Source organism: Hypanus sabinus, chromosome 1 (genome assembly GCF_030144855.1).
Source record: "Hypanus sabinus isolate sHypSab1 chromosome 1, sHypSab1.hap1, whole genome shotgun sequence".
NCBI lineage: Eukaryota > Metazoa > Chordata > Chondrichthyes > Myliobatiformes > Dasyatidae > Hypanus > Hypanus sabinus.
In genome coordinates this window covers 100,462,675-100,475,007 of record NC_082706.1, presented here as the reverse complement: position 1 = coordinate 100,475,007, position 12,333 = coordinate 100,462,675, and the positions used below count along the sequence as shown (strand labels likewise).

General features: G+C 37.4%; 1 protein-coding gene across 2 annotated transcripts in view; it reads left to right on the top strand.

Moving 5' to 3' along the window:
* LOC132395800 (zinc finger protein 407-like) overlaps positions 1-12,333 on the top strand; it is a 469,731-nt gene that overhangs the window by 362,677 nt on the left and 94,721 nt on the right. For both annotated transcript variants that reach the window (XM_059972857.1, XM_059972868.1), the window contains exon 8: positions 5,615-5,793. In XM_059972857.1, the coding sequence (XP_059828840.1) occupies positions 5,615-5,793 (179 nt within the window). The remainder of the gene's footprint in view (positions 1-5,614; positions 5,794-12,333) is intronic.

The window sequence follows — 12,333 nt, the reverse complement described above, 5'->3', positions numbered from 1 at the left end:
GGTAGGTCCTGTTATCCCACTGCCCTGTCCTTTTCCTTTTCTACAAACAGATTCATGAACAGTCCATGAACACTACCACGTTGCTACCTTTACTCCCTCTTACACTACTTATTTGGTCATTTATAGTTACTTTATGCTTTTGCACCCTATTGCTGCTGCACAAAAACACATTTCAAGTCATATAAGTCAGTGATAATAAAACCAATTCTGGTTGTGATGGAAGATCACTGACCTCAAACTTTAATCGTGTTTCTCTTTTGTCAAATGCTATCTGGTGCAATGAACATTTGCAGCAGTATTTCTTGCTCCTATTTCTGATTTCTGCAGCATTTTGCTTTTTAAACCACCACATAAGCCATTGTTAAAGCATCTGCTTTTAATACAATCATTTGTCCAGTAATTTCCCACTTTCCCATCCAGCTTCTGTACATTAAAATATTTTATGACCTGTATCTCTGTCGATGATTTATCCTTTATCCTTCTTTCTTACCAGTACATTTGAATGCTGAATTCAGATGTTAGTTGTTAATGATCCACTGAGATGCAGTGGTGCATTTTACTGACTTGAAGTGACAATATAAGTGAAAATTGTTGATATGTATTTTTTATTTAGCTCTATACTCAGTTATTCCAACACATCAGCTTTGATGCTCTTCAGGAATTAAAACTACTTGCTGTAATTCAAAAACTTAAAGACTTTATGATCCAAATCTGTTTAGGTATCTAAAGGGTGAGCAGTCAATGACATCTGCACTGCTGCTGAATCATTCCCTGCATTTTAGGGATTACTGAGTTTTGTTTCTATATTGTGGTGTCTATCCTTTGCATGCAGTTTGAATTATTTTAACAGGATCAATTCATCCTACAGCAGTTATAAGCACACTCTGACTGATGCTTTAACAGTAGCTTCTGTCATAGTTTCAAAGGCAAAAAACTGTAGAATTTGGAAACAGGAGCAGAAAAAAAAACTGCTGGAAGTGTTTGTTAGATCAGACAACATTTCTGAAGAGAGAAACTGAATTAATCTTTGAGGTCACTGATCTTTCACTGGTGCTGAAAATATAGTAGATACTCAAGCAAGCCTAGAGAGAGGAAGGGAAAAGAGCAGAGAGGGATGGGTGGAAGTCAGGAGAGAAGTTAATGGCAAAGGAGCTGATGATGCAAGATTTCAAATACAATTGATTCACTCAACTGTTGTAGAGTTATAGAGGGATGGAAAAAAGCCTTTTAGCCTACATATCTATGCCAACCCACTTATACTAACCCTACAACCCATTTTATTTTAATTCTCCTCAAGTTCACATCAACTTCCCCAAGATTTGATTACTTTTCCACATAGGAGGAGCAATTTACAGTGGTCAATAAATTTTTTGATCTATAGATCAGAATAGCTGGTGGGAGGAAACTCTGGGGTCCTGGAGGGAACCAGAGCATTCAAGGTCAGAACTGAGTCTCGGCCTCTTGCACTGTGAGACAGTTCTACTAACTGCACCACTGTGCCGTTAAACGTATCTAGTTGTATAATATGCAGTATTTACTACATAGATTAATGCAATAAGGACTTGGATTAAGAATGGAAACAATTTCCACATAGTATAATAATGACTTATTTGAGTAGAATACCATATTGAATGATGTATGCTTAAAATGACCAAACACCATTAGATGTAAATTATTCCACAATTCTTATACTAATTTCACAACTTGTGCTCTAAAGATCCTTAGGAAAAAGGTAATTACATGAAATGACAACTTGCATTTATAGCAGGAAAAAAGTGCTGGAGGAACTCAAGCACATCTGTAGAGGCAAAAAGGTGGTTGAGGTTTTGGGTCAAGACCCTGCATCAAGACTCTTCATTTGCATAGTGCCTTTAATGTAGCTGGAAGTCTAAGATATTCAGGATGTATCATCAAAATAAAATATTTTTGACAGTAAATTGCAGAAAGTGTTGTCAGGCCAGATGACTAAGAGCTTGGTCATAAGTGGTTTTGAAGGAGTGTTTTAAAGAAGTAAAATGTTAAGGTTTTGGAAGGGAATCCCAGAGCTTAGGGGTTTGGCAACTGAAGCAACAGCTGCCATTAGTGGAAGGAGTAAACTTGGCAGATGATCAAGAGGCCTGAATAGGAGGAGCGTGAGGATTTTGCCAGGTTGTACATCTGGAGGAGGTTACAGAGATGAGGCAGATGAGAGTCACGTAGGGATTACCAAAAAAAAATGGTTGGTAATTTTAAAATTGAATCCTTGTCAGATGGGAAGCACGTAAGGTGATTTGCAAGTTCAGATACAGCTAATAAAAGAACGTAACAGAGGTTTAAGAAATACATTTTTATATTCCTGTCTTTTCCTCCTCTTTGGATATTGTTAATGAATTACTAAAGGAAGATAATGAATATCTGGGGAGAGTACCACACTCTTTAATGCTGAAAATTAAATATATTGCACAGTCTGAAATAAAAACACAATACTGGAAATAAATTATCAGGTCAGGCAGCATCTATGGCAACAGAAACAATGATCTGTGAAGGGTCTTTAATCTGAAATGTTACCTCTATTTCATTTTTTTTTTGCACACTTACTATTGTGGCTCAATATTTTATTAATAAGGGATAATTAAGGCATATCAGCTGCAAGATTTGACCCTCCAGAATCCATTCACATTCAGTTCTTGATGAGCAATAGTAAACATTTAGCGAAGGATGATCTTTCTCAGAAAACTTCTAAATTGCAGTCTCATTAATCTTTGTTAGCTTCAGCCAATTCAGGAAAGACAGGGGAAGCAGAAACAGTTTCCAAGGGCAAACCTCCAAAGAGTAATGGCCTAGGAATGTCAGAGAGGTGCCACGCAGATACTGACAAGTTCATGTTCCTTACCTTAAAAATCAATATATGTGGGATCGGGTCTTTTTTTGACCAAAGACAAGGGTTCACTTCATGGAGGCAGAAGACAGAGTGAGGAAAGAATAAGAAAGAAGAGGCAAAATGACTGAAGTGGATCAACTTTTACTTTATTGTTCCAAAGATGCAATAAAATACATGCTTTGCTGATAAAATTGAATGGGACATTGTGAGATGTTTCCATTCTGTGAAGCATTTCAGAAGAGTAACCACTGCTATAGTGCAGGAAGCATGACTCCCTAGTTTGGTTAGTCACTGCAAGCTCCAACAAACATTAATGCACCTTTGGACCAGTTAATTTGTACTGCAGAATCGTATTGACTCAAGGACACTGGCATGAACTCCTGTGCTCTTTCTTGAAGTAATGTAAAACGTTTCTTGTCCACCTGGGTCTTCATTTAACACTGTTGAGAAACAGTACCACTGACATTGCAGCATTCTGTAATAGCACTGAGAGTGTAAGCCTAAATTATGGTACTTGATTACAGTCCAATAAAAGGTATTTACCTCCCTTGAAAGTTTTCATGTTTTATTGTTTTGCAGCATTGAATCACAGTGGATTAACTGGACTTTTTTTGACACTGATCAACAGAAAAAGCCTCTTTTGTGTCAAAGTGAAAACAAACATATCTTCTCCTGAGTCACAGTTCTCTTGCAGACTACATCAAGTTTTCCTCCAAGATTTCCCTGTATTTTGCTCCATTCATTTTACCCTCTACCTTCACAAGCCTTCCAGGGCCTGCTGCAGCGAAGCATCCCCACAGCATGATGCAGCCACCACCATGTATTGTTTGTATTTTCCACACAAACTCAAGGCTCTCTCTTTGCCACTCTCCCATAAAGCTGTGACTGGTAAAGCAACTGGGTAACTGTTGTTGTATTTACAGTCTCTCCTGTCTCAGCTACTGAAGCTTGTAAGTAGAGTTGTCATAGGTTTCTTGGTGGTCTCCCTGATTGACCCTTCTTGCATGGCCACTCAGTTTTTGAGGACGGCCTACTCTATGCCGATTTACAGCTGTGCCATATTCGTTCCATTTCTTGATTATTGACTTGCCCATACTTCAAGGGATATTCAGCGGCTTTGAGATGCTCTTGTATCCATCTCCTGATTATCCTTTTCAGTAACTTTTTTGTGGAGTTGCTTTGGAGTGCTCTTTGTCCTCATGCTGTAGTTTTTGCCAAGATACTGACTCACCAGCATTTGGACCTTCCAGATACAGGTGTATTTTTACTACAATCAATTGAAACACCTTGACTGTACACAGGTCTCCAAAAACAGATCTCAATTTCACTAATTATGTGACATCTATCCCAATTGGCTGCACAGGTGATAATTTGGTGTGTTATATTAAAGTGGGGGGGGGGGGAATACTTATGTGGTCAATTATTTTGTGTTCTATATTTGTAATTAATTTAGATCACTTTGTAGAAATCTGTTTTCACCTTGACACAAAAGAGTCTTTTTCTGTTAATCAGTGTCAAAAAAGCCTAATTAAATCCATTGTGATTCAATGTTTTAAAACAATAAAACATGAAATGGAATGTATCAACAGCTCTCTGTGCTTTATACATTAATACCATAAAATAATTTTATGTATTTCGTGCATTTTATGTCAATAATAAAATTAACTTTTATCCGTGCTGTAAAGGTATAGAATAAGAATAATTAAAAATACAGGTGACCTCTGAATCATTTTTGATTTATCCTTGAATATTCTAATTTACAATCTTTAGTTCTTAGCATTAAAGTATTTAAAGGGCATACAAAAAAGTTCATCCCCATTCCATTATGTGGTACTAACAATGTCCGGTATGTTGTTCTTTCCCAAAAAAAAACTATTCAATTGTAGTCACTAATATAGCATGTGTTTTCAGCTACTAGTGTGGAATGAATTACTTGCCTTAGACTTGTTTAAATTGGGCTTAGGTTCTGGAATTAAGCATGCTATTCCAACAAATAGAGAAATGATGTGTTAACAGCTTGAAATAAATCCAAAAGATCAAAGGGTCAAGTACTTGTGACTTCAGGTGGAAAGGGCAAGTCTCGGGTGTATCTGATATAATGGGCTACTTGCTTTGATTGGACATTTTCCAGTTCTGCATCTGTGTGGAGGGTCAAGCATTAAGAGTTTTATTCAGGAAATGGGATCATAGGAAGAGCCAAGATGCCATTTTAACATTCAGCATGAAGCAAGAGCTCTTAGTAAAAGATAAGCAGATTCAACGTTAACATTTCCCGCTGATTCTTCTGATTTTACTTGGAGTTACGCCCAGGAGATTAATTCCTGGAGGCTCCAGGATGAAACCAGAAGATTTGAAATCTTACTCTATTAATTTACATGCAGTAACAATATTTCTGTGGAAAGGAAAATGTATTAACATGCAAATTGTTATTTTTATTTCAAATGTTTCATTTATCTTTAATGGCCGCTTTTTGCAGACTTTTACTTAATAACAACATAAGGCTTAGTAATTGTTGTACCACTAGCTCATGACCACATGAGCTGGATTTTTATACAGTGTATATAATTTCCGTTCCGCCTTCAGCTTTGGATGTTTAATTTCATGTCATATGTATTTTTCCTATGCATTGTTTGATAGACTGTTTTATAAATCCAAAGTGCTGGAGGACTTGCATCTTCTGGAAAGAATTAACATTATGATAGCAAATAAGCTTGTTTGGAGATTGATGATTCTTTTTCTGAAAACCCTGCTTAGGTCAAACTGTGCAGAGAATATTCGGAAGCACATCCTACATACGGGCAAACACGAGGGTGTACTGATGTACAATTGTCCAAAGTGCGAGTATGGAACCAACGTACCGTTAGAATTTCGGAACCATCTCAAGGAGCTTCATCCTGACATTGAGAATCCAGATCTGGCATATCTCCATGCAGGTAAGGTTGACCTTTCTCAAAGTACTAATGCTTCAGCTTTTCAGTATTCCTGATACAGACTGTTGGGTTTGCTGTTGGATGACAATTCATTTCACCTTTCCCCTTTAATAGTCTGGCCCAGACAAGTGCCCTTACTCAGTCTCCTTCCCCATGTGCATTATTTTTAAAACAACTACACAAAATTGTATTCAAAGAAAATGGGGACTAGAGGTACATCTTTTGTTTGAAGCTACATTTGCATATGGAATTCAATGATCAAAACTTGGACATTGTGGAGTGATCCTTCAGGACTGAAAATCCTATACTTTTCTTATGTATGCAACATGATGGGATAGCAGTCATCTTTCTGTTAATGGTTTAGAACTGGACTTTAGGTAAGAACATAAATTCGCTCATTGCTTCCACCAGGCTATCTCTGCACCCCTACTGTGAATCCGTAAAACCTACAATTCATTTGTTGCTTCACATGGATTTGAAAGACCAAATCAATCTAATATGTCTCCTTTTCTTTCCTATTTGTGCAATATTACTATCGGAATAGGCATCTATAATGGACATTAATGAAGGGAGGTGTGATTCTACAGCGTTCTAGCATGTAATTGAAATCGGTCAGCAATAAATACAACAATTAGAGAGGAAAGTCACACTCTACAATGACACTAGTCATTGCTGAGCCATGTGCAATATATTAACTTTTCACATTGAACTCCAATTCCAAACTTTGGTTCTGTTGACTTCACTGTTTTTTTGAAAGGGTAAATAGCCTGTTTTTTTGGATGTTATTATATGAGTTTAATTTCTCAAAATGACAGAAGCCACTTACAGGCTGAGAATTTTTTTTTTAAAGTACATTTTATAGAAGAGTTGAACACTTAAACTCATTTAAAAATGATGCTTTACATATAAAAAGATTAGGAAAAGAAAAGGTTTAATTTTCAAGCTGTAAGTAGTCATTTTTCTCTCCCTTTTAGTCTCTTTCTCTCTACTTCTTTTCTTTGTCACTTCCTTTTCTCTCTCTCACAACTTTCAGAAAAAAAATTGCATGCCATCACATCATTTGACAACTTTCCAGCTGAATTATCACCCAATAAAGCTTATTTCCTACAGAATTCAGAACACTCTCCTATAATATGAAGCACTTGTAAATTAACATGGAGGCCTCATTGCTTCAGTTGAACAATCAGGATGTCCTAATGTGTTGCATTGCCAAATAATTACAATATAAGTTTTTGGAAAGGATTTCCTTGACATTGAGGATCAACTATGCAAAGACTGACCTGGCCGTCAGGTATACTTCCAGTGGCGAGAGAAGAGCAGTCATCTTTGTCTTGAACTCAGGGTGTTCCATAATGGTTCAGTAAAATCACAGAAAAATGCAGAAGGCAATTATGCAGAGCCATGAAAAGAGCAGAGAACAGCATCTTTCAGTTATATAGACCTGCTCATTACCTATCACATTGATAGAGATATTGTCAATTTTTAAAAAATAGCACTGGGCCAAATACAGAGTACTCTGTCCTAACCATAGTCTATGTCTTCACTTGAAAGCTGAATTGAATTTGCAATGTGGACATTTATAAAGTGTTAAAAATAATATATTAATTACAACAAATATCAAGACTATTGTGTATTTCTGTATGCTTCTCTATTTTGCCCACCAATTGTTAAAACAGCAAACATTTTCTTTTAAGCCCAGAGCTTTATTACTTTCTGGCTGGGCTGTCAAATGAGACTGGTTAGTTGTATCACAGTTGAAAACCTAGTCTTCCACACAACTGTTGGTTTGATTGACAGCTTGAACACACATCTGTCAAGAAAAACTACCCAGTTTATAGTATGTGTCTTAAATAAAATATGCACCTGAGGAAAAAAAGGTTTGAACTCTTAGGAAGCAGAATGACGCACTTTCATTGCACTATCTGCCTATCTTCCTATCCTAAGTAAGAAATGCTTAAATGCTTTTAGGGTTGTTACTACATTACTTAAACCCATTATATTTATATATATATATATATATATACACACACACACAACATGCATGTCAGCCTTCTACCAGTTAATTACCCTTGGTTTAGTACTAGAGAATTTTGGTTAGAGTATCTAAGTATGACATTTAAAATCAAAGGACATTTTATTTATGAAGAGGATATGGTAACTCCTTAACTTAAAATTTTTAAATAAATCTGAAATATGCTGCATTGATGTTCAAAGTATTCTCGCTGTATATGAATTTTACAACTGATGTACTTAAGCTCTGTTGTCATTTGGTAAATTAATGACTGAATTCATTGCCGAGATACAAGAAAGCACCAAATCAATGAAAAGAATGATTTTTGCTTTGTTCCTTCTGAAGGGAGAAGTAAATATTTGATAGGTTGTAGATCTATGATTTTGATCAGATTGACAGCAGAGAAACACCCTGCTTGGCTCAAATCTTATATGCTCTAGTTCTACTGGCTGCCAGCTCTCATTATCCCAGCCCATCAGCATGCCCTTAAAGAACATAGAATACTATAGCCCCTTTGGTCCATCAAGTCTAAGAATGCTAAGCATCCATTTAACCAGGATGTACTAACCCTTCCCTCCTACGTAGCCCTCTATATTTCTATCATCCATGTGCCTATCTCAGGGTTCTTTACTGCACCTAATGTATCTGCCTCCACCACCACCCCTGGCAGCATGTTCCTCGCACTCACCACTCTCTGTATAAAACGCTTACCTCCAATTCTCCATGTATTTTTCACTAATCACCTTGAAATTATGCCTCCTTGTATTAACCATTTCTGCCCTGGGGAAAATGTCTCTGGCTATCCACTCGATCTATGCTACTTATAATCTTGCATACCTCTATCAAGTCACCTCTCATCCTTCTTCACTCCAGAGGAAAAGGTTCTAGCTCGCTCAACCTATCCTCATAAAACATGCATTCTAATCCAGGTAAATCACCTCTGCACTCTCTCTAAAGCTTCTACATCCTTCTGATAAAGGGGACCAGAACTGAATTCACTATACGAAGTGTGGTCTAAGCAGGGTTTTACAGAGCTACAACATTATCTCAAGGCTCTTGAATTCAAACCCCCAATTAATGAAAGCCAACACACCATATGCCGGTTTATATTTCCGTCATTTACCTCAACACATTTCTGCAATTTATATCAACAACTCCCTATAGTAGTGAGTTCCACGTTTTAACCACTCTTTGGGAAAATTTTTAGGAAGGCAAAATTTGAGGGCAGGAAATAACCATTAAGTATCATAGGGGAATTCCAGAGATTTATTGAGGGTGTTCTCAGAATGTGAAGCTTGCTCCTAAAGGTCTGCGGCCACTCTATCTATTCACTCTATACTCTTAAAAAGAGTTCAGTTATGTCACTTTCTGCCTACCACTTCTCCAGAATAAAGCTCACCAGCAAGTTCAATCTGTATCACATGGAACATAATCATTATAATACAGGCTATATAATTGGTTTAAAAATAATTACCCTCCCTGCTTTCAAACATTACGGAAGTAAACGGGGTCTTATCCTAATTCAGAGTAGTACAGCTTACGGCTCCAGTGACTAGGGTTCGTTCTAGACCACAAGTGCTAACTGCGTGGAGTTTGCACATCTTCCCTGTGACCACATGCATTCCTCTGTGTGTTCTGAGACTCTACTGTGTCCCAAAGGTATGTTTGTGGATAGGTTAATTATTCTCTGTAAATTGTTCCTCATGTGTAGGTGAGGGGTAGAAACTGGGTGGGATTGATGGGAGTGTGGAGAGTACAATGGATTAGTGTAAATGGATGCCTGGCATTTTTCGACTTGATGGACCAGAGAGGGTGTTTCCATGCTGAATGACTATGCTAAGTCTGATGGTGCTCCGTCATTGGTTTTTATAGAGAGTCCGGTGATGCAGGGGAATGCCAGATGTGATGGCATCATCACTTAATCAGTTCCACACATGCAGCTGCCCTCCAATTACTGCCTCCATTTGCCATAATCAACACAGATTTTGCCCATGTGTTGATGTTTTATATTGTTGCTGTGGTTTATGGTCTCTTAACGCATTATTACTTAAAAGCTAAAGAAAACTGCATCTTTTCTTTTTGGCTGTCATGGCCTTAGGACACCTTAAAGTACTATAGAGCCAATAAACTTTATTTTGAAGTGCAGGCTCTTTTGTAATGCAGGAAACTAATGCAGCCATGCATTAACTTACTTAGAAGACAGTAGCAGGCTCTATGTAGATTGTAACATTTTCCCCTATGTGTGCACCCTTTTGTAGCATTTAATGTAATCCTGAAATATTAATGTGAAATGGGAGATTTGATTAATGCCACAGCACCAGGACAGTTTTTTTATCTTACAGCTAGAATTCTTCTTGCGTGTCGTTCATTGTCTTTTTTTTAAAAGTAATTAATATTGAATCTTTGCTAATCTACATTGATTTTCTAATCTATCATTGATTCTTAGCTTAAAAAATGCAATGTATCACTAGCTTTTTATTGTAAAACTTGACAGTAGCTGATAAAGTATCAGTGTAGGAAGTGTCAGAAAAGGTTAATATTTATTGATCTTTGCTTGCATTAAAACCAGTGTCGGTTTTGCTGTATGAGATGTATGACCAACAGCTTTGGAGGATAATGTAGATTTTCTGCATGATGGTTATGCAAGCAGTCTAACTGTAACCTATTGCGGTATTGAGGTAGCGAAGTAAAAAGGAATGACAGATCCTTAATAATAAAATAACTTACAAAGTCCAGACCACCTGGGAGTTGATTTGAGCTTGCTGAGATGAAGCACAAGAGTACCACTTAAAAGCTGAATAACCCCTGGCATTGCAAACGAGAGTCACATTTAGCCTTTTCATCCACTTAACTAGGCACTATTGATCTGCAGAAGCAGCGCAAGCAGGTGATAGCTGGAACTGTGAGCTACAGAGACTGTTTCTTTACAGAGGGAAAAGAAAGGATATAATTAGTAAACCAACCCAATTGGATGTTAAGGTTGAGGAGAACTGTGTTCTAAAATGAATATTGAGGGTTTCATTTCTCTTCTAAGGTGTACAGTCTAGTTAAAGCCTATCTCTAGCTTTAACTATTGGTGAATGTGGGACAGTGATGAGAATACTACTGTGTTTTCATTTATCTCCATCACTGTACTGCTGTCAAAAGCGCAAGTCAATAACCAATGCCATGATTTGCATACAATAACACAAACGAACACAAACACACACACCCACCCACCCACCCCTATATCTGAGCACAGACACTCAAATCAAATTTTGTCTTCTCTGTCTGAGAATTACTAAGAATTGTTTGAGTACTATTGTTGATACCCTACTCACCTGCAAAGTAATACAACATGCAAGGCAAAGTATTATCAAGTTGTACTAAGCTGCATGCTGCGGTCTCTGCTGTACTCTCTGTATGTGTTTGACTGTATGGCTAAGCACAGCACCAATGCCACCTTCAGATTTGCCAGGTGGCGGCGAATCAGTTTACCAGAGCAAGGCAGGTCATCTTGTTGAGTGATGCTGCAAAAATAACATCTTGTCCAATGTCAACAAAACTAAAGAGCTGATTGCTGACTTCACGAAGGGAAAGGAAGGCAAACATGAGCCAGTCTGTATTGGGAAATCAGTGTTGGAGAGAGTCAGCAGCTTTAAATTCTTGTCCACTAACATATTGGATATCCTAATCCTGAGCCCAGCACATAGACGCAATGGTAAGGAAAGCATGCCAGCATTTTTACTTTCTTAGAAGGTTAAGGATGTCCAGATGTCATTGAACACTCTAACAAACTTCTATCAATGTACTCTTACATCATGGTCTGGTACAGCAATTCAAGCGTGCAGGAACCTAAGAAGCTACAGTGAGTAGTGAACTCTGCCTTAATTTATCGCGGGCATATCACATCCCATCATTGTAGTATCTACAGAAGGTATTGATTCAAGAAGGAAACATCATCATCCAGGTCACACTATCTTTTTTTTAGTTATCATTGAGCAATTGGTACAGAAGCCTGAATTCCCACACAACTAGTTTCAAGAATGGTTACTTTCCTTTGTCTATTCAGTTCTTGAACCAAATTTATCACTGCAGTTTAGACATAGAACATTACAGCACATTACAATCTTTTTAACCTACTCTAAGATCAATCTGAACTTTCTTTCCTACATAACCCTTCTTTTTTCTATCATCCATAAGTCTATCAAAGTGTTTCTAAACGTCGCTAATGTATCCACCTCTCCACTACCACACTAGCAGAAAATTAAATAAACCCTACCAATTCCACAGCTGCTGAGGTGGGATTTGAACTCAGGTCTCCAATCCAGCTTCTTAACCCCTGCACCACCATCATAGAGCAGAGTTTAGTAACACCTTGCCCACTTTCACTCCTCTGCATTGAAAAGATTTTGTTTATTTTTGTTTTAATTGTGATTCATTTTCAAATGTGCAATTAAGATAATTTCCAATAAAAAAGAGAGGGAAATGTGAAACTAGTTCTGCCTTCCGAAGAATGGATGTAAGTTGTACACCAGAGTTGTAAACAATAA